General features: G+C 47.0%; 1 protein-coding gene across 2 annotated transcripts in view; it reads left to right on the top strand.

Annotated features, from left to right (window-relative positions):
- Gck (glucokinase) overlaps positions 1-22,111 on the top strand; it is a 49,363-nt gene that overhangs the window by 20,975 nt on the left and 6,277 nt on the right. Inside the window, exons 1-4 of one of the 2 annotated variants that reach the window (XM_021176872.1) lie at positions 13,735-13,897; positions 18,059-18,221; positions 18,652-18,806; positions 19,890-20,009. In XM_021176872.1, coding sequence (XP_021032531.1) covers positions 13,853-13,897; positions 18,059-18,221; positions 18,652-18,806; positions 19,890-20,009 — 483 coding nt within the window. In that variant the 5' untranslated portion in view covers positions 13,735-13,852. Of the gene's footprint in view, positions 1-13,734; positions 13,898-18,058; positions 18,222-18,651; positions 18,807-19,889; positions 20,010-22,111 lie in introns of those variants that run through there. The other variant, XM_021176873.1, reaches the window with a different exon arrangement.

The following is a 22,111-nucleotide window of genomic DNA, read 5'->3' as shown; positions in this document are numbered from 1 at the left end:
AAAATTATCAAAAAAGATAAGGAAGGACACTTCACACTGGTCAAAGGAAAAATCTACCAAGATGAGCTCTCAATTCTGAACATATATGCTCTAAATGAAAGGGCACCCGCATTCATAAAAGAAACTTTACTAAAGCTCAACATATTGCACCCCATAATAGCACTCTCAGCAATGGACAGATATTGAAAACAGAAACTAAACAGAGACACAGTGAAGCTAACAGAAGTTATAAACCAAATGGATCTAACAGATATTTATAGAACATTACATCCTAAAGCAAAAGAATATACCTTCTTCTCAGCACCTCATGGTACCTTCTCCAAAATTGACCATATAATCGGTCACAACACAGGCCTCAACAGATACAAGAAGATTGAAATAATCTCATGCACCCTATCAGATCACCATGGACTAAGGCTGGTCTTAAACACCGACAAAAACAACGGAAGCACACATACACACGAAAGCCGAACAACGCTCTACTCAACGATAACTTGGCTAAGAAAGAAAGAAAGAAAAAATTAAAGGCTTTTTAGAATTTAATGAAAATGAAGACACATCATACCAAAATTTATGGGACACAATGAAAGCAGTAAGAGGAAAACTTCATAGCTCTAAGTGCCTCCAAAAAGAAACTGGAGAGAGCTTACACTAGCAGCTGGACAGCACACCTGAAAGCTCTAGAACAAAAAGAAGCAAATACACCCAAGAGGAGTCGATGGCAGGAAATAATCAAACTCAGGTCTGAAATCAACAAAAAGAACGATACAAAAAAAATCAACAAAACCAGGAGCTGGTTCTCTGAGAAAATCAACAAGATAGATAAACCCTTAGCCAGACTTACCAGAGGGCACAGAAACAGTATCCAAATTAATAAAATCAGAAATGAAAGGGGAGATGTATCAATGAAATATATTTTAAAATTATTATTCTGTTTGTTGAGTATTAACTGCTGAAAATATTAAAATCATGTTCTACAAGAAAAGAAAGAAACAAACAAACAAGATCCAGATGAAACCCCAGTGTCTTAGTACTCAGGAGGCAGAGGCAGATCTTTGTGAGTTTGAGGCCAGCCTGGTCTATATAGGGAGTTCCGGGACAGTCAGGGCTATGTAGTGAGATCCTGTCTAAAACAAAACAAACAATAAAGAAGAACCCACAGTCTCTCTTATGTTCTCCAAAGACCCTACAGTGTCCATGGACACTTCTCTACTTCTTTCCTTGTTCTCTTCCCTTTCTTCTTTCTTTCTTTCTTTCTTTCTTTCTTTCTTTCTTTCTTTCTTTCTTTCTTTCTTTCTCTCTCTCTCTCTCTCTCTCTCTCTCTCTTTCTCTCTCTCTCTTTCTTTCTTTTGTTTTTGTTTGCTTTTTGTCTTTTGGAGACAGGGTTTCTCTGTGTAGCTCTGACTGTCCTGGAACTCACTCTGTAGACCAGGATGGCCTTGAACTCAGAAATCTGCCTGCCTCTGCCTCCCAAGTGCTGGGATTAAAGGCGTATGCCACCACTGCCTCTTTCCTTAAAAAAAAAAAAAAGGTTTACAGTTTCTGGTTCTCTTTTCAGACATTGGTGCCACCCCAGAGAATGAGTCTCGGAAGAGTCTCCACTCCCTTTGCCACCATCCAGTCCCCATTGGCCTTGGCATCTCTTCTCCCTTCTCCACAATTCCGTTCTGCTGCCCTTCCTGGTATCTCAAGGTCTTTTGCTTCTCATAAAGGCCATGTCATACAAGTCTGTGTTAGGCTCATGCATAATCACAAAGCCCATTATCCAAATTCAAAGATAACAACTGGTGTGGCTGTGTACATTCAGCTTTAGCTGAATTGTCTGAATGTGTTTGGCATGTTGCCTTCCCGGGATGAAGGACATTCACGACTATTTGTTTCCTTGGTAGTAGACACTTACTTAGTCATGAACTTCCTGGCCTGGACAGCAACTGAGCCATCCGTGATGACACCAGTCCTCCAGCAGCCAAGGAGGGGAAGGAAAGGCTGCCAGTTTGAGTTTTGACTAAACTGTCTCTCTTGTTTGCTAGACACTGGACTCCTGGAAGTTAAGTATCAGTTTCTAGAAGTTCTTGCTTAGGTGGCCCATATAACTAAAGCTGGAACAAGACAGAGGAGATGAGCATGACTGCAAAGGATGTGTTCCATATTTCCTGAACACAGTTGTCCTGAGTACTGCAATAAATCTAGGTAGACAGACAGACAGACAGAAAGACAGACGGACCTGCAGACCGGTAAAAGAAATAAGTCACTTTTGTAACTCAGATTGAGCACAAACGTGATACGCAGCTGTATTGAAGGAATGAGTTAGTGATCTCATATCCTGTTCAAATCTCTTGCTGATCATCAATCAATCCTGCATGCTGTGTTCTGTGCACACTTCACTGCTGTAACCAGTCTTATGAAAGACTGTATTTCTCATCATGTACGTTAGTGGGGGAGGTCTGATGGCCCAGATTCTCCACACTGTTGGGAACGCAGACTTCTTCAATTCCATGGCTGTGACTATTCCCTAAAGCCAATGGCTGTCTGCATCTAGCCAGGAAGAGGCAGGCAGAGATATTCTCTTCTTAAGCATGTGGACCTGAAAATTGTACAGTCACTCACATTCTATGGAGCCAGCTTGCAAGGAAGAAGGCTGAGAAACACATGGTAGCCAGGAGCTCAGCATCGTCACCAGCGTGGGAAAAGGGGTCAATGACCATGGAAAATGATCTCTTCCATTGTCCACTCTTCTGTGTGCTTCAGTTCACAATCCCATGCACACTTTCTTCTCACACATGGAATGTGCATCAACCAATGCAGTTCCTGCATTCAAAGCAAAGTACGGGATGTGGGAGGCCGGAGATGGGGCTCTCCATGCATTGTAGATAGTGCCACTAATTGGTTGTCATCATAAATGAAAAACTAGCAATCTACCGTGGGATATGGGAACTTGGGTAGGGGATCTTCATTAGGTTTCCATCACTGCCAGAAATATTTGGTATAATCATCTTATACAAAGAAAAGGTTTAATTTAGCTCACAGATTTTAAACTGTCCCCATTTTTGACTGGTTAGTCCTGCTCCTTGGCACTTGTGACACAGTCCTGATATGAGATCACCATGGAGTGACACGTGGCTAGAAAGTCAAAGAAAGAAGAGGAAGGGCTGGACTCATGCTCTGCCCTCATGGGGCACCCCCACCCATGACGGAAAGGGTTCTCTATCCCTATAGGATCTTGGGGGGACATTTAGGAACCAAACTTAAGTGTCAGCTTCCATTCAGAAAGAGAAAGTGAGAAAAACAAATGCGTAGCACTGAGATGTAGCAGGACCTGGATGGACCGGACAAGTGTAGACCTTGAGAACACTTGATCGTCCTCTGTGGAGAGCTCACATCCTCCCCAGCCCCAGCCCCACCTTTGGGAGACTGGTGGGCACTCAGTGTGCACTGTCCTTTCATGACCCACTCCCCACTGATAAATTATGGGTCCCAAGAATTATCTTTTGGTTTGGATAATCAAAGACTTCGTTTCAAGCCAAGCTTATAGGGTTTTCATGAGAAGCTGCCAATGGCTCCTCCCACCCTAGCTTTTAGATCAATCTTCTCCTAACAGTGGGACTTCAAGGCATCTGGAATAGCACATTGGGGTAAGAAGTCACAGCAAATTAATCTTCAGCCAGTGTGAGTCCCTTTGTTTAAGTGAGAACCTAAGCTAACCTTTGCCATGGCTTCCTTGGGAATAGCTTCAGTTTTGGGACAGTCAAGAAGTACTTAACTGCCCTGGCGCTGTTTTTAGGTGCCACACGGTACCTGTAGTATCAGCAACTATGCAAAGCACCTGCCAGTGAACATGTCGAATGGGAGAACAGAGCGTGATTGTGATTGAGGGAGTAAAAAACCCGCTTACGATGAAAAGAGAATGCTTTGTAGTCAGTCTCTTCCTTTCCTGTGATGAAACCCTTAGAACCTGAGTTACAGATCACTGTGAGCCACCTAGTGTGAGTTCTGAGAACCAAATCCAGCCTCTGGAAAAGCAGCAAGCAGTCCTAACGACTGAGCCATCTCTCCAAGACCCATTTTAACCATTTTTAAAACTATAATTTGGTGGCATTAATTACCAACGACATTGTATAACTCCTCACTACTTCCAAAATGATTTTATCACTCCATTCAGAAATGCACTAACTTCCTACCCCCACACCGAGGCAAGCACCACTCCTTCTATTTCAATGAACTTAGTGTTTTTTATTTACAAAACGGGAATCGTCATATATCTTTTTATATAAAGTTTATTTTGCTTATCATAATGTTGTCGAGGTTGATCTATGTTATGTCATGCATCATAACGTTTCTCTTTTTCATGGCTAAATAGCATTTTCTGGTTTACAGACACCTGTTCTTTCATTCATTTATCAATTGATAGGTAGTTGGGATTTGTCTACCTTTCTGCTGTTGTGAACAGCACTCCTATGATTGATCACTGGTATGCAGGAATTTGTTTGAGTCCCCACTTCAGGTTTTTAAAAGCGTGTACTTGGGTGTGCAATTGCTGGGTTGTATGGTATCCTCTGTTTAACTTTACAATGAATCACCAAGCTTGTTTTTGCACAGCAACTGAATTATTCACACGTTTGCATGTGCATTTGTGTGCATATTTGCATACACATTTACATATGAGGGACCAAACTCTCTCCTCTGCCAATACTTCATCATGGCCAACAACTCTTGTTATTTTCTGTCCTCCTTCCCAGGCCCCTTTTAAGATAAGTGTTTTAGTGGGTGGAGGAGGGACTTCACAGTTATGATTAGCATTTCCACCAATGATTACCAACATCTGTTCGTGTGTTTTTGTCTACTCTGAAATCTTCTTCAGAAAAGGGTCCTAATTTTTTCCCCCAATACATGGGGTTGTTTGCCTTTTTGTTGGCATTGTTGAGTTGTAAGAATTTTTCTTATTGATAGATGTGAATTAAGCCACTCCTTACTAGATAGATGCAAGATTAACAAATAACTTCTTCCATTCAACGCTCTCTTAAAGGTGCCCTTCTGCCTACTGAGTCTGTTGTTGTTTGCTGCCATTGTTATCTGAGAGGTACTCTTGCTATGTTGCCCAGATTGGCCTCAAACTCCTAGGTACAAATGGCCTTCCTGCTTCCGTCTCCTGAGCCTCTAGGAGTACTTACTGGAGCAGACCACCATACATGGCTCAAAACGTTTATGAAGTCTGGTTGATCTGTGACCTCTTATTACAGTGCCCTTCGTGTCAGTCACATTATGCCAGGGCTGGGTATGTGGCTCAGTGGCAGAGCTCTTGCCTAGCATCAAGACCTAGACTGCATCCTCAACACTAGAAAAAAGTTCAAAAGAGGCCATTGTTAAAATCCAAGATTTATCCCATATCTTCTAAGAATGTTCTATTTTCACCATTTCAATCCATTTGTTTTTAAATTAAGGGTTTGGTATTTTTGGCTTTTTGTTTTGGTTTGTTTTGTTTTGGTTTGTTTTGTTTTGGTTTGGTTTTTCAAGACAGGGTTTTGCTGTATAGCCCTGGCTGTCCTGGAGCTCACTTTGTAGACCAGGCTGACCCGAACTCAGAAATCCGCCTGCCTCTGCCTCCCGAGTGCTGGGATTAAAGGCATGCACCACCATGCCTGGCCTTTAAATTAAGTTTTGATTGGCATACAAAGTAATGGGTTTCATTGTGCTATCGCCACACACACACCTGATTCTACCCTCCCTTTGATCCACGACAAGGTAATTTTGTTATAGTATTGGGAAAGAATTCAGCTTTTTTCTTATGTGCATGGATGTCAAATTCACACAACATCTTTTGGCTGAAGGGATTGGTTTTCTTCCCCTGTATTGTCTTAGCACCTTTGTCAAAACACAAGCCATATGCTGGGAAACATTGTTACTGGGCACAGTACTCTGTGTCACTGAGATGTCTGTCTGCCATTAAGCCAACATCTATCATGATTCTCTTGGTTACTTTGACACTTTGTAGTTACTTTGAAACTGGGACTATTTGGTGTGTTTTTTTTTTTTTCAAAATTGCTTTGAATATTCAGGGATCTTTGAGATTCCATATTGATTTCAAAATAGGAGTCATAATTTGGAGAGTTAGGGAGTGCCGAGCACCCGTGGATCACGTGGGGCAGTGTAGTTTTCCCAGGACTAGTGTCTTCCATTTGCTGAGGTGCCCTCCTTCCTTTCAGCACTGGTTTGCAGTTGTGATGACTTCCTTATCAAGGAACTCCTTTTTGGTGCTGTTGTAAATGGAGTTGCTTTTACATGGTTTGGTTTGTTGTTGTTGTTGTTGTTGTTGTTTTCAGTTACTTGCTGCTGGTGTATAAAAATACAACTGACTTTTGTGTAATTTGTATATGCTGCAACTTTGGTGAATGAGAGGATTTTTACGGATTAGCTGTGACCTTCTACAGATACGGTGATGTCTTCTGAATTAGAGGTAGTTGAAGGTCCATTTGAATACTGTAGAAAATTTATAAATTCAGCCACTTGAAAACAGCAGACTCTTTTTTTTTTTTTCACAGTTCTGGAGTCTGGGGAGTCCAAGCTCCTTCTGTCATGTGGTCAGGGCCCATTCCTCAAGTCTCATTTTCAGTATCACACCGTGCAAGGTCTAGAAGCTCTTGGGACCTCTTACATAGTTGAATCCCTGATGGCTCCGCCCTTGTGACCTAATTAGCTTTGAGAGGCCTCACCCTAAGATCATCCCACTGGTAATTAGGATTTTACAGATGGGCTCTGAGGGTAAAACACATCAGCACTCCAGCCCTTCATAGTTTGGTTATCTTTTATTTGTTTTTCCTTCCCCAATTGTTCTGGCTAGAGATGTCAGTACTGTGATGTTTAGAAGTGGGTCTCCTTGTCATGTTCCTGACTTAGTGGAGAAAAATGTGAGTATTTTACTGCTGAGTATGACATCAGCTGTGTGCTGTCATCTGTGCCACATGAAGTGACATACTCACAGGTACCTTGGACTTTATAGGAACGACAACTCTATCTTCTTAAGATGTCCTAACCCACGCTGGGTCCCTTCTCAACCAAAAGGGACCCAGCTTTCTGTCTAGAATATCTCCCTGTAGCGTTTCTATAGGGCAGGCTCACAGGGGCACTCATCTATCCGTTTCTGTTCACCTGAAATATCTTAGTGGCTCCTTTCTGTGGGAGACTAGTTTTGGAGACCACAGAAGTCTCAGTTACAGCTTTTTCTTCCAATGCTTTAAGAATGCTGCTGGCTGGCCCGGGCAGCTTCTGATGAGAAACAGCTTCCCAGTCTCCCTGAAGATCCCTAATGTGGGTAGAGCAGGTTTCAAGCATCTCTTTGTCTTTTGACACTGTGACTACAATGTCTCTCAACCGGGGTCACTTGGAGTCTCTCCTGCTAGGAGCTCCACTGTGTGTTTGTATTTTTCATTAGACTTGGAAACTGTTTTACCACTATTTCTCCAACTATTCTCTGCCCCTCATCACCTTCTTCTCCTTCTAGAAGCAGTTGTCTTTATAATGACATGTTCGATGGGTCCCCTGGGATGGTCTGCAGAGGTCTGCAGAGGTGGCTCAGTGCAGAGGACTCAGGTTTGATTTCCAGCACTCACGTGGTGGCTTACAAGGTTGTCAGTAAAGCCAGTCCCACGGGATCCAGTGCCTTCTTTCTGGCCTCTAAGGGTCCCTCCCCAGCGCACAGGTGGTTCAAGCACAGACATACATGCTCTTAAAACATTCCAACATATAAAATAAAAATAGATAGCTTTAAAAATCTGACATTGAGCCCTTCAATGACGTTTCCACATCTGTTATACTTTTAAGCCCTCAAATTTCTATTGAGTTTTTAATACCTTCCATGCTTTTATGATCGATCATCTCTTATCTGTTGATCTGTTGATACATGTCTCTCCTGACGTCCCCGAATCCTCCATCTACTAATCATGTCTAAGACATTTGACTCCAGAGTCTGAGTTCCTGATTAATAGTTTCCTTCTTTTTTTTTTTTTTTTTCGTGATCCCTATTTCTTCACATACTGTATCAGAGTTCCCTGAAGAAACATGACTGATAGAATTATATATTAAAAGGGGATTTACTAGCGTGGCTTGCACCATATGGTCTGGGTGATACAACAGTGCCTGTTGGTCACACTGGAGAGGCTGAAAATCTGATAGCTACTCAAGTCTAGATATCTCCACTGCCCTGGAATGGGGCTGGAGGAAAGGCTGACTTCTGGAGAGGCCCAGCTCTGATATCAGTGAAGAAAGGCAACTGCAGTGGGCAGCAGCAGAGTAGCTGAAGTTGGCATCCAGACAGAACCGCTCTGCTCCATTCCCACCCAATTCTCCGCCCCTGCTCCCTCCTCACATTCTGCCCCATTCCACGCCCCGCCCCCTCACCCGCCCCACGCTTTGCACTCTGCCCCGCCCCCATGCCGTGCCCCGCCCCCATGCCCCATCTCCACCCCATGTAGAGTTCTGGCTTCTCAGACCTTCATCCCCTCCTGCTCTCAGAGACAAGCAGACCAGCCACCATATCCCCTCACCTGCCAGCGGAAGCCGAAGCCTCCTTTACATCTGTTTCCCACGGGAGCAGCTCTGAGGTTGTTTCCTGACCCATGTGTGCTTAGTCCTAGAATGCACCCTCCACATCTAGTCCGGAAGAACGAAGTCTTGGACAAATGATCCCAGCACCTGGGAGGAGGCAGTATGAGGATCATGGGTCTGAGGGCATCATAGCTATACAGCAAGACAAAGGAGGAGAAGCAAGAGGCGCTTAAATCTTAACAATCTTGGAATTAGAATGGCCTGAGTATGAATCCCACTGAGTGGTTTGAGGCTGGAGCGTCCTTCTAAGCCTCTTAAATGTCATGGGCCGCAGTCTCCAAAGAGCATGCAACCTGTAATTTGGTCAAAACTCTGCCACAGTATCCTACAAAAGGTTGTCGATGATCTCAGATAGCTGTGGCATTTGTCAGGGTGGGTTCTGCTGTCTCTTAGTCTATCTCCCTCCTGTTCTCCATCCCCCAACACCCTGGTCACAGACCATTTCCTACCTTCTGACACCTCCCACTCACCAGGCCTATGGCCTGCCCCTTTACACAAAGGCCCGGCCAATTTCTAGTTCACTCTGCGCTAAGCAAACACTTGCAACACTCATTGGCCTCCATACCCCATTGCATCAGGGTGCCTGTACCTGGAACTAGACTAATACTGAGTGCAGCCAGAGAACAAGCCAGTTGGGGGGTGGTCTGGCATTGTGGACTCCCTGGCATCTGCTTCATTTTCCTCTAGATAAGGAGCCTGGAAATGTGGCCAATTTAACTGAGAATCTGGGCCTTGGACCTTTTGTTCAAAAAAAAAAATAGCTATACCTCTCTAATCTGTTATTTTTTAAACTTAATTTTAAAATAATATTCAAGCGATGTGTCCTGATTCCTGCCTTTAATCCCAGCACTTGGAGCAGGGCAGGTGAGTCTCCATGAGTTTGAGGCCAGCCTAGTCTACATAACAAGTTGAAGAAAATACACACACACACACACACACACACACACACACACATATATATATATATATATATATATACTCATTCACATCATTATGGTATAATATTTGTCATATTTCCTTCAACAAGCCCAGTTATGTTTTTAAAAATTACTTTCAAGGCGTGGAGACTTAAGACAAGTGGACTTTGCTCTCCTGCATGGTTTCTGTGGGTCCAGCAGGTGGCCTGCCTTACGGTCTCTCCTGAGATTTAGTCAAGAGAGTGGCTGGGCAGCAGCATCAGGGAGTAGGCTTGTGGCTGGTAGATCTGCTGCCAACATGGCAGATTATCAGTGTCTTCACTTTTTCCTCCCAATGTTATGGGGACACCTTCTTCCCATGTCATGTTCTCACCTGATGGCACTTGGCCTCCCTCAGAGGGAACAGACTAAGAGAAAGACAGGAACCACGGTGTTTTGTGGCATAGCTGCCATCATTTCTGCAAAATCCTATCCAATACCCAAGACAGACCTATGCACACAGGAGCTATAGCCTAAGTGTATGCCACGCCAGTGTCTAGTAGAAAATTACAGGATGGTGGCTGTAATCCCTTTAAACAGACCGTCATTGACATCTTTGCATACTGTGTTAGTTACCTTTTGCTGTGACAGTGTCTGCTAAGAAACAACTTAAAAGGAGTCTTATTTTGGCTTCTGGTTTTAGGGGACACATTCCATCATGGCAGGGAAGGAATAGCTCTAGGTCAGGAAGCAGCTGGTTTCACACTGAGTCCACAGTCAGGAAGCAAAGAGAAGACAGGAAGTGGGGTTGTTCTGGGGTCTGTTTAAATCCAATATAACTCAGACACCAGGCCAGTGCATATGATAAAACTGTGTTACAATCAAGCCAATACTACTGTATCAGAGCAGCAGAACAGACTCTGGAGTTAAACCACAACAGTGAGCCAGAATATTTAAGCTTGCAAATCACAAACATCTGTGCCAAGTTGTTACATTTTTCCATCGATCAGGATGGGAGTTGATTCCTGAACCTGAGAACATGAACTTAGTCTCACCTTGCCTGCAAGACGGAAGCTACCCTTGAGATGACTGAACTCAGACAACTCTGCCCTAACACGAGAAGCTGTTCAGCTGTTGGAAAGTCCCCTAGCACCTAGCACCGATCTCCCCTAGCACCTAGCACCGATCTCCCCTAGTACCTAGCACTGATCTCCCCTAGCACCTAGGACCTTGAACTTAGTTTCCCCCAAGATTAAATGGAGTCTGAAAACAAAATGGCAGTACTTAAAACAAGTTTCTTTTGCTTGTCCCTAACAGGGTCTGGCTATCAAACCATAAGACCTGCCGCCCAGGGACTCACTTCCTCTATGAGACTCCATCTCCTAGAGGTTCCACAGCATCCCAAAATAGATAGCACCCCCAGTTGTGAGGGACATTTCATGTGCTAACTTTAGAGATCAGCCTGACAAGCTGGAGAGAGGGCCTGTCACTGGCTGTTCTTCTGGGTTCCATCCCATATACATTTAAAAAAAAAAAAAGGTAGACCAACCTTACCTTTTGAAAACTATTTTTGACTTAAAATTTTAACTTATTATTATTATTATATGTGCTTATGGCACACTTGTCCAGCTCAGACAACAGCTCTGTGGAATACCCGCTCTATGGTATACACACATGAGTGTACACATACACAACCATGCAGTTCTCTCCATCTTTCTTTTTCTTTATTTTATGTTTTTGGATGCTTTGCCTGCATGTATGTCTATGCACTATGCGTGTGCCTGGTGCCCAGAGAGGCTAGAAGAGGGAAATGGAGTTAGAGAAAGTTGTGAGTTATTTCCATGTGGATGCTAGGAGTTGACCTTTGGAAGAGCATCAGAGTTCTACACTGCTAAGCCATCTTCCCAGCTCCCTCCCCTTCATCTTTACGTGGTTCCAGAGATCAGACTAAAGTCACCAGGCTTCCATGGTAAGTGCTCTACCTGCTGAGCTATCCTGTCAGCTTTCACGTGACCTTTGTTATAACTGCACGGAAGTGCTGCCCAATGCTGATTTTTTTTAATATTAGAATGAATAAGCTTGATTATCAGTTACTATCCTTGTCCTGCTGTTACCCCTTGAGGTAAATGAATAGAAAATGCAGCCACGCGTATGAAGTGACTTCTTGAACAAGGCACAGGGACAGGGGTGGGGAAGGGGATGCTCACTGAGCGAGAGCACTTGATGTGCAAGTGAGAGAACCTGAGTTTGAATCCCCAGCACCACGTAAAAACCAAGCATGGCTCTACATTACTAAAACACCAGAACTTGGAGGACAGGGACAGACAGAGCCCCGCAGTTCACTGGGCAGCCAGCTTAGCTGAAAACATAAACTTCATGTTCACTTCTGTCTCAAACAGAGAAGATGGCAAGTGATAGACAAGACACACATATTCTCCTCCTTTGTCCTCTTCTGCATGGCAGTGCATAGGTGCATGCACGCGCATATGAACACCACACACACACACACACACACACACATACACACACACACACACATGCTTGCATACACATGAGAGGAGAAAAAAGGAGGTGGAAGTCTACCAACTAGGACAGAAAATGATCCCTTCAGTCTACTCACTCCCTCTATCAAATGAAAGATGAAGATGGGAAAATGCTCTAACTCATGGCTGCAAAGCTCTGTTTTTCTCCAAATCCAAAGCAGACACAGTGTTCACGCAGCTTCCCGTGTCCTGTGCGTCCATCATGAGATCTCGTCCCTAAGGCACCTTCTGTCCTGTCCCCTCCTCTCCAGTCATGACTGTTGAGTGTAGGAAGAACATCGAGTTACGTGTCCTTACTGCAGAATGGTTCTCCTGGACGCCGTGGATTCACGGGGGGGGGGGGGNGGGGGGGGGGGGGGGGGGGAGATGCCAGAGTTGTCCTGGGTGCTTAGCCAGCTAGATCCCATTCTTCCCTCAAAGGTGCAGTGACTGGAGAGAGACCACTCCCTGGGACATGTTCTGGGAGGATGCTTGCTGCTCATGCACAGTCTGGCTGAGACAGAAATCTGCTCCGTTTGTCTCTGGCTTTGCATTGGTTCACACCCTTCCTCCCACCTCCCAGAGATTAGAGCTTGAAGATTTGCCTCCTCCTCCTCCTCCTCTCCCTTCTCTTCCTCTTCTTCCTCTTCCTCTTCTGTGCCGTGACTTGCCCAGGAGATGGGAGCAAGGCTCCCAGGCAGCTCCAAGACCAGCCACCCCAAATTCAGGCATGAGCTCAACCCCCAAAGCAAAAAGGGCTCAGAGCCAGGGGTTGGGTAGTCAGAGACTTGTCATATGAGTTCTGGTGAGGCCAGCTTTGCTCTATTTTGGGAAAGTGATCAATCGTGTCAAGGGGTGACCATACTGACCAATCTTGGGAAAACCTGGCATTCTGACAGGCACCCTATGTACCCTGACATACTTGCCAATGGCAGCTAATTTTAGCAGGGCTTGGAAATGCCAGCAAGAGCAGAGTATGTTGGGTCACTCCTGGCCAAACCCAAAGAAAGGTCTAGGAGGTGTCTGAACCCCGTAGAAGAGCCCAGAGTGTCCTGAGCATTACTGTCACAAAATTTAACGACCTCTTCTATTCTATTTCTTGCTGTTTGGGTTAAAGGAAATTTAAGAAGATTCCACAACAATTAAAAAAAATATTGTTTTACTTGCAGGGGAGGGGGTGTCAGGGAAGCCAGAGGACCTGAATCTTCTCCAGCTTGTATGTGCACAGATGTCCTTCCCATCTGCCCCAGCCCATGCTGTGACCAAACTCTCCCTTCCACAAACACTTGGCTTCCTTCCTTCCTCCAGCTTCTCCTTCCCAGCCAAGTTCTATGGTGGAGCCCCAGACTGTGTGGCTGTGCATAGTCAACCCTCCATAGATGAAACCCCATGAGGATCTCCACTAGTCTGAAGCCTCACTGGCACACACGGCTCCTCGTGCCTACCTGTTTGAAGGCATCCGATCATCATCTTCTGTGACAAGTCTGGAAGGTGGCATGTGAGTGGGCTAGCTCCAGCCACTTCATCAACCTCTCCACAGCAACTCCAACCAGTGTTCAGAGAACATGGTAGCCTGTCTCATAGCCCTGTCCCTGTGGCCTTTGTCAAACCTGATCCCACGTGGTTCTTTGTCCTGGCCCTGGCCCTGGCCCTGACCCTGACCCTGTGACAGTAGGCAGGGTATTTTAGGAGCCACCTCTCAGACTGACCCATTAGTGCAGAAGTTCTTGGCTGCCTGTCTTTTGCAACACTCAGCCAGACAGTCCTCACCCACAGCAGGTGGCCTCTGGAGTCAGGAACATCTCTACTTCCCCAAAGACTCCTACTTATCCTCAGATGGCTGTGGATACTACAAGGAGGGGAGCCCAGTCGTTGACTCTGGTAAGGGCCCCTCACAGGCCAAAGGCCTTGAATTGGGGGAGACCTGGAGGGCAGCATGCTCAGGTTGGGGAGAGGGATTGGTTCAAGGATGGGTGTGATCCTGTAGGAGACCTGGATTTGTCCCTTCTTCCCTGCATCCCTTCTCATTGGTGCTACGATTGTCCAGCTCTTGAGGAGTCCACCAGGGCTTGTTTCTGGAATGACAGTGCCTAGCCTCGGGATGTTTTCTGAGTGCTGCTCATCTCTAAGGGGCACCTCATGGCTGTACTCAGTAGAGTGTGGGGCTCTCTTCTCCGGGAGTATGTGGATGGCTGACCTAGGGTCGCTCACTCCTTTGTATAAAGCCACCACAGGACCTGGGAAAAGAGGATCCAGGCTAAGACTGGGCATGCGGGTGCTGACACTATCTCTGGACCTTCAGAACTGTAGCTTTGGTCTGCAGGCTGCTATGGCCATTGCCCAGATCCCTCTGTGGTCTACAGTTCCCTGGGGCCACCTCTCCCAGTGCTAAGATGGTAAACACAGCACTTGATGGTGTCTTCTTTTTTTTTTTTTTCCTGCATTATAAGGTGGGCAATCAGAGTGTGCTCAGCTCTACCCTGCCAGCTCTATCCCTCCTACTTTTGCTATTAGTTCCCTGTGACCTAATCCAGACTTGTAGCCTTAAGAACATCTCCATGCTAAGGGCTTGTTTCCCCACTGTTTCCCTGAACTGTGTCTGCACACAGCCAGCCACACATACTTGGGGCAGCTTTGTGCAGGCAGATGGGTTGTTTAGATGGGCTTCCCAGGATGCCCAGTCCCAGTGGATCCCTGCTGCAGCTGCTCAGGCTAGTCCATGTGATCCTCCTAATGTGTCTCTTCCTAACCCCCCTAGGCCAAGCTGTCACCAGATGTCTGTATGTTCTCTAGACCTTACCACATCTCTGTCCTGTGTGCACTGTCACAATACACAGATTCTGGAGACAGCCTAATGTCACCCAGTTTCACCCTATCTCAAGAAGTCCGAATTCTGTAGCCAGGCATCTCTAGCCTTCTCATGGTTGTCGGGGTTACTCCTTTCTCCCCTCTATGCAACTTCCTCACTTTCTAGGAAAGTGAAGAGTTGCATTCCCTCAGCCCACCCTGACACCCACTTCCTTCTCACCACCTAACCCAACTCTACTGTCATGTAATTCTCTTCCGTGACTCTCCGTGAGCACTGGCCTCGTGTGGTACTGTGCTTGGACAGACAGACAGACAGACAGACAGACAGACAGACAGCAAATGCTCTCAGCTCTTCTCTAACATCCCACACACCACATAGCACACTGGCTAGAACTGGCATCAGCTCAGGAAACCTGCCAGTGCTCTTCAGGGGATTCAGGGGAAGGGAGTCCTCCCACAGGAAAACCCCTGTTTGCTCGTGGCCATGAACCTTGGTTATGTGTCCTGTGACTTTTCAGACAAGGCCCACAAGAGAATCTAGTGAGCTACCAGGGTCTCCCTGCAGTACGAGGTACTTCTAGAGACACGTAAGAATGGCTAACTGGACACCTGCCAAAGCCAGCTCCTGAAGTCCTGCAGGAAGGATCCCAATGGGCGAGTGTCGGCTCCGAGTCCAGGCTCCTGCTTACAACCCAGCTCCACACTCTTGGCTCTGTAGGCTCTGCACACCGTGGCTTTGTGGGGGTGGGTTGTACAGTGTGTGTTCAGCAACCTGGGATTGTCTTGGAATGATTCAGGAATATGGGGTGTCCCAGGGATACCCACGATGGGCCTGGCCCACAATCCTTGCTCCTGTTCACAACTCACAGAGACTGTTGAGACTGACACAATGCCCGTTTCCCCCTCCCAAACCTACAGCCTGAGGGCTATGAAGCCTCTCCCCAGGGTTGCACACTGAGCTGGTGCCAGGAGTATGGGCATCTTCAGACCCAGTGCACACGAAGGGAAGAGGCGCTGTCTCCGAGGATGAGACTCGCCTTTAGAAGGCACTCTCCACAGAAGAGCAGAGCCCGTTAGCTACTGCAGCCTAAGCCTCTTCCAGCACCCACCCTCCAACCTGCATCGCCTGCATTAGGGAAGACAACGTGGGGAACGGGAGGTGTCCTTCTAGCCACAGTGGTCTGGGTCAGTATGGAAAGTACTGAAGCTTACCTGGTTTGGCCAAGGCTCAGAATGAGGGTTCTGTGGCCAGGTTCTACCACTTGGGGGCAGCCTCTCCACTTCCCTAAAGCCTCGTGAGCATGCAGACCTAGTTTGTTGGAGACTTCTGTAGAAGGATCTCAATTTTAAATAGATTTTTAAATGTTGGCAGATCCACAGGCCAGATGCAGTCCTGTTTATGAGAGTGGGGCTGGGCTCTCAGAAGGTCCTTTCTCACTTCCTCAATGCCAGAAAATTCTACCCTCTTCTCTGGAAAGGCTGCAGAAGGTGGCATGGTGGTGGTATGTGTCTTGGGTTTCTTCGTCATGGCCTTGTGAGTGAATGCAGTCTTAGGGTTTGTTTGTGGGTCTTCTTTCATTGTAGAGGAGGTCCTTGTGTCCTTCCTGTGATGTGTTCATATATTCTATGTCCTGAAGTTGCTGAATCAAAATTAAATTTTGATAGAAACAATACCTGGTCTTCTGGACATTTGGCATCAGTTTGGCTTCAGTCATGTCCAGGCCTTCAAGGTACAGTGGCATAGAAGCTGCAGAACCTGGGACCAGCCAGGACACGTGCTCTTTCCAACATCTGTATAAAGATGATGACACAAACCTATTGGCCCTGCCAATCCCTCGCCACAGTGAAATAAGAAACAGCAGGTACCATTCGCTACATTCTCACCGGGATGCTCTAAGCTCTGGGCAAGTTCTCCTCAACTCCAAGAGGAAAGTACAAGTCACTTGAAGCCCTCATCAGCCAGAGCGTCCAGCCATGTATTTACCCCGTCACCCTGAGCCATCTCCCTAGCCCTCATCCTTTGCAGAGACCCCAGCCTAAAGTGTTGGCTCCTTTTATGGAGAATCCTGAACTGAAGGCAACCTTAACCCTCACCTCCAACCTCAGCCTCAGCCAGGGCCCAGGCCTCTACGCACTAGGAGGAACTGCCACTACAGAGAGGCAGGGATGGGGCCCACCATGGCCAGAGGATTGAACCCTTGTTAAGATCAGCCCTCCTTGTTCCCCAAGACCACAAATATCTTACAATTGGGTCCCTTTTGGTTTTTGGTTTGTTTTTTTTTTTTTAAGATTTATTTATTTATTATATGTAAGTACACTGTAGCTGTCTTCAGACACTCCAGAAGAGGGCGCCAGGTCTCGTTGCGGATGGTTGAGAGCCACCATGTGGTTGCTGGGATTTGAACTCTGGACCTTTGGAGGAGCAGTCAGGTGTTCTTACCCACTGAGCCATCTCACCAGCCCTTTGGTTTGGTTTTTGAGACAGGGTTTCCTGCCATTGACTCCCAAGTACTGGGATCAAAGGCATGTGCCACCACACTTGGGCAGTCACTGGGTTCCTTTGCACTGCTGTACCTGAAGGGAGAAGACAAGTGTCCTGTGGCTGCTAGTTCTCAGGAAATCTTACAAATCTAGGAAAGAAACAGAGGAGGCCATCCACATGCAGGAATGGCAGTGTTGGATCTGAGCTATTCACACACAGGTCTCCCATGTCAGTATCCAGGGTGCCCTCCCTCTCCACTGAAAGCCTGCACACTGTGGGTGGCCATGCTTTGCTAGCCAGACCCGTTTGGCGCTAGAGGTCACTCCAGTTACTCTAGTCTTGGCTACCCTGTGCATCCTGACTGGCCTATTCATTCCATAAAGCCTTACAGCAGAAAAATATTGACTCTCCACAGTGATGCCAGCTCCAGTTCTGCCTCACCAAATTCCCACTTACAGCATCTTCTCCCCTCATCCACACTCTTAGGGACAATGGGAGGCAAGTCAAGTCATCGTGCTGTCAAGGTCCTGTTAAGGGCAAAGGCTACCCAGCTCCCTGGGCTCACCACCCCAGAGCTCCCAGGCCAATAACCATTGAGGGGCTGGCCTTGGAATGTTTGAAATCAACGATGGTAAATAGTCTGAGATGTAGACCATCCTGCATCGGGAGTCAGAGGACCAAAAGAGACCCTTGGTGTGTGGTGGCTTCTAGTGGCAGCCACAGCTGCTCCCATCCCCTCCCTCCCCGAATAGGTAGAGCAGATCCTGGCAGAGTTCCAGCTGCAGGAGGAAGACCTGAAGAAGGTGATGAGCCGGATGCAGAAGGAGATGGACCGTGGCCTGAGGCTGGAGACCCATCAGGAGGCCAGTGTAAAGATGTTGCCCACCTACGTGCGTTCCACCCCAGAAGGCTCAGGTACCTCAGGGCTCATCTGTCCCTAGACAGGACCCTCTAGGCAAATGATGACATCCTCAAATCACTGGACCTGTGTCTGTCCAGCTACCTGAAGCCCTGGGGTGCTCAGGTCCAGCCTAAAGCTATCAGTCCCTAGGAGAATTGGCTTCTTTTGTCTCTGAGGTCACCTGGGGAATCTCCTCCTCATCTAGAGTCTGGTCTGTTACTTTAGGTCTTGTGTAGCTCCCTACGTTCTGGCTGCCTCTACCTAAGGCAGGGTTTTCCCGCTGGTGCCCCTACTTCACCTTTGACCCTTCCACAGGTTGTTCTAGCATTACCCCACCCCCAGTGTCTAGGCTAGCACCCCCTCACCCACATTGTCTGGGCTCCCCATACCTAGTCCACCTGTCAGGTAGGCCACGAGACTGAACATCTCTCCCTTTGCCTGCAGAAGTTGGAGACTTTCTCTCCTTAGACCTGGGAGGAACCAACTTCAGGGTGATGCTGGTGAAGGTGGGGGAGGGGGAGGCAGGACAGTGGAGCGTGAAGACGAAACACCAGATGTATTCCATCCCTGAGGACGCCATGACGGGCACTGCGGAGATGGTGAGCAGCCAGAGGGGCTGGCAAAGGAGGGCTAGGGGTCAACATCACCCAGAACCTCAGGAGAATTGGTCCTGATGAGAAGGTTCCAAGGACAGGAGTGATGGAGGTCCACCCAACTTCAGAGACTCAAGAAGGTGTCTCAGAGGCTTAAAGTATCCCAAGTTGCGGGGGTGGGGGTGGGTATGGGGGACTTTTGGGATAGCATTGGAAATGTAAATGAGGAAAATACCTAATAAAAAATGAAAAAAAAATGTATCCCAAGTCCCAATCCCAGTCTGCCCAGAACAAGAAGGGGCTGAAGAAAGGTCAGCAGCAAGAGAAAACCCCAGCTTCTGTCCAATTTCCTAGTGGAAAATCAAAGCTTAGGACTGAGCAGCCAGAGCCATACTTGCCCCGCCTTCCTCACCCAATGCCATTACCCAGCAACAGGATATGCCAAGTGGCATGGCTGAAGCCACATTGCCTAAGCAGCAAGGGTCCCTAAGCATGAGAAAGACCCAGATGGGAGACCAGGAAATAGAAGGAGCCCGGGTTAAGATAGAGCCCCCCACAGACATCCCCAGGGACAAGGCAAAACCCTTTACCAGAGGGGCAACCAGGCAAGAGGTCGCCTGTAGCCACTCAGCCTTCCCTTAGCAGACCTTGAACCAGGCATGTCATGACCCAGCTCCCTCATCCATCTGCAGTGTGTCAGCAATGCCCAGTGATTGAGTGGTCCCACTTGAAGGGATTAGGATGGGCCTTCAGCGGGGGCAGGGGGCCAGGATACCTGGGAAACAGCAAAAGAGACAGAAATCATAGTCACAGCCAAGAATGGACTCCACCCAGAGCTTCACAGGACAGTCATCCAGGTTTAACACCAGCCAGTCCTGTGCTGTGTCACCTTGCTCTGGAGACTGCAATGTGCAGGGTTCTCCACCCAGGGAAGTGTAGGGCCTTAGTCCTGTTGAGAAGCAAACTCCAGACAGGTCCAGCATACAGTTGCAGGCTCAGGGGTCAAATGTCACTTTGGTACAGTCCCTGGAGAGAGAGAACTGCTACTGTCCCAGCCCTGACCTAATGCCACACTGGTGCACCTCCTAGCTCTTTGACTACATCTCTGAGTGCATCTCTGACTTCCTGGACAAGCATCAGATGAAACACAAGAAACTACCCCTGGGCTTCACCTTCTCCTTCCCTGTAAGGCACGAAGACATAGACAAGGTGAGCAGGTGGAGGAGAGAGGAGGGGATGAATGGGTGGAAACAGTCGGGAAGAACTGCCGAGACTGCCTTCAGTTGCAGCTCCCCAACCCATGCTGAGAAAGAGCCCAAGCCCAGTGGGGATTGCAACTGTGGCCCTGTCACTTCCTATCAGTAAAGCTTTGGCAAATAGACATAAATCAGCTGATTCTTACTGTGTGGCAAAGCCTCTCAGGAGACATGCTATGGTCACCCCAGTACCCATAAAGAAACAGGTCAAGCAAGTCGCTTGTAGTGGGAGGTGGCAACAGGCTGTAAGAGATACCGAGCTGCTTCACTCTGAGTCAGAAGTGGGAAAGCTCTGAGAATCTACCCACCAGCAAGCACAACCTTATGAGTTACATCACAAAGACACACAGACACACATAGACACAGACAGGCACACACAGAGACACAAACACACAGACACAGACACACAGACACAAACACACACAGAGACACAGACACACAGACACAAACACACACACACAGACACAAACACACACACAAAGATACAGACAGACACTCATGCACACATACACACACATATGTAAATGTAACTTTTATTCTCCTGATGTAACTGTTGTCTGGAGGCTTACCACCTCTGTCTGCTAACCTAGCTCTGTCTGCTAACCTAGGCCTAGTCCTAGAAGCTTCTAGCCTTCATACAATCTAACCTAGGCCTAGAATATTTTCAGCCTCTGGGAGTTACTGCTGAATAAGCTCACCCTTTCTTGTTCTTTCTGAACTCTAGCTGGCTCAACTCAGCTGTTCTGGCTCAAACTTCTCTCCAAGCTGACTGATTCAATTTGGCTTCTCTCTCCTCCTCTCTTAAATTACTCTGCATGGCCTCAAACTACCTCTAGCAACTTGTTCCAATCTTCAGGCTCCTTCTCATTCTCTGGCTTGTTCTATCTCTACCTGTGTCTAGCTTGTTCTCTCTGTAATCTGTCTCTGTAAAACTCTTGTAAAACTGACACTTTGTTCTCTTCTTTTCTCTTTCTGTGCTCTCTCAAGTAGCTTCCCTTTCCTCTCTCTTCTCTAATAACTGGGCAGATCCTATTCTGTCAAATCTTTCTCTGATTCGTCACTTTGTCTGCCACTCAATTCGACACCACTTTCAAACATGGGTGCTTCCTTTTACAAACTAACATCACCTTCATTGTTTGGGATCAAAAGTGTGAAAGTGTGTCCTAAGAGTATGTCTGTATTCCAGCCAGAAAGACTAAAGGTGCGTGAGCCACATCTTAACTGAATATAGGTTTATTTTTTTCTTCAGTAAATAACATAATCTCAGGGTTCACAGTATGATAAAATATCCTACAACAAACACACACACACACATACACACACACACACACACACGCACGCACACATATCATAAGATCTCTGCTTTAGCTTCCTTCGTAGTTACCGTGAATAAGTAGTCTTCTGACAACAGAGCTGTAGGGGAGAAAGGGCTCAATTTAGCTCACTGTTCAGGTTATCACAGCAAGGAAGTCTCAGAGGCAGGAGCTTAAAGGTTGGTTGTAGCACATCCACAATCAGAAACAAAGAGCAAAGAATGCATGCTTGCTTTTACTGAGACTCTGAGACTCCCTTCCCAGGTGATTCCTCACTGCGGACAAGTTGACAAAGCAAATCATTACAACCTCTGTCTGAGACAAAACCAGGTCACACCCACAGGGACAAAAGCAACAGCCAACCTCCCACCTCCTGTCGTTTTTAAAGCCCTGAGATCCACAGAGAAAGGCACATTTGGTTCATCCATGTGCATCAGGGTTCAGTGTAAGAGAGGAGCCCAGTGTCATTCAGCACTGCTCTCCCAGGCTCTGCCTGGCTCTGCCTGGCTCTGCTCTGAAGTCGTATCCCTGAGCTTTCCTGCTCAGCATTCTTAGACTGGAGTTATAGAGCATTTACTCCAAATTCTCACGGTCCTGGGTTCACTCTTTGTGTGTGTGTATGTGTGTGTGTGTTTGTGTGTGTGTATGTGTGTGTGTGTGTGTGTATAGAAAATTGCTCCCAGTGCCTCTCAAAGCTGCGTGAATCTACTTCCTCAAATGTGAAACAAGGCGTTGGGAGTGT

Source organism: Mus caroli, chromosome 11 (genome assembly GCF_900094665.2).
Source record: "Mus caroli chromosome 11, CAROLI_EIJ_v1.1, whole genome shotgun sequence".
Lineage (NCBI taxonomy): Eukaryota > Metazoa > Chordata > Mammalia > Rodentia > Muridae > Mus > Mus caroli.
The sequence above is the reverse complement of the archived record's forward strand: the minus strand, read 5'-3'. Positions and strand labels throughout refer to the sequence as shown.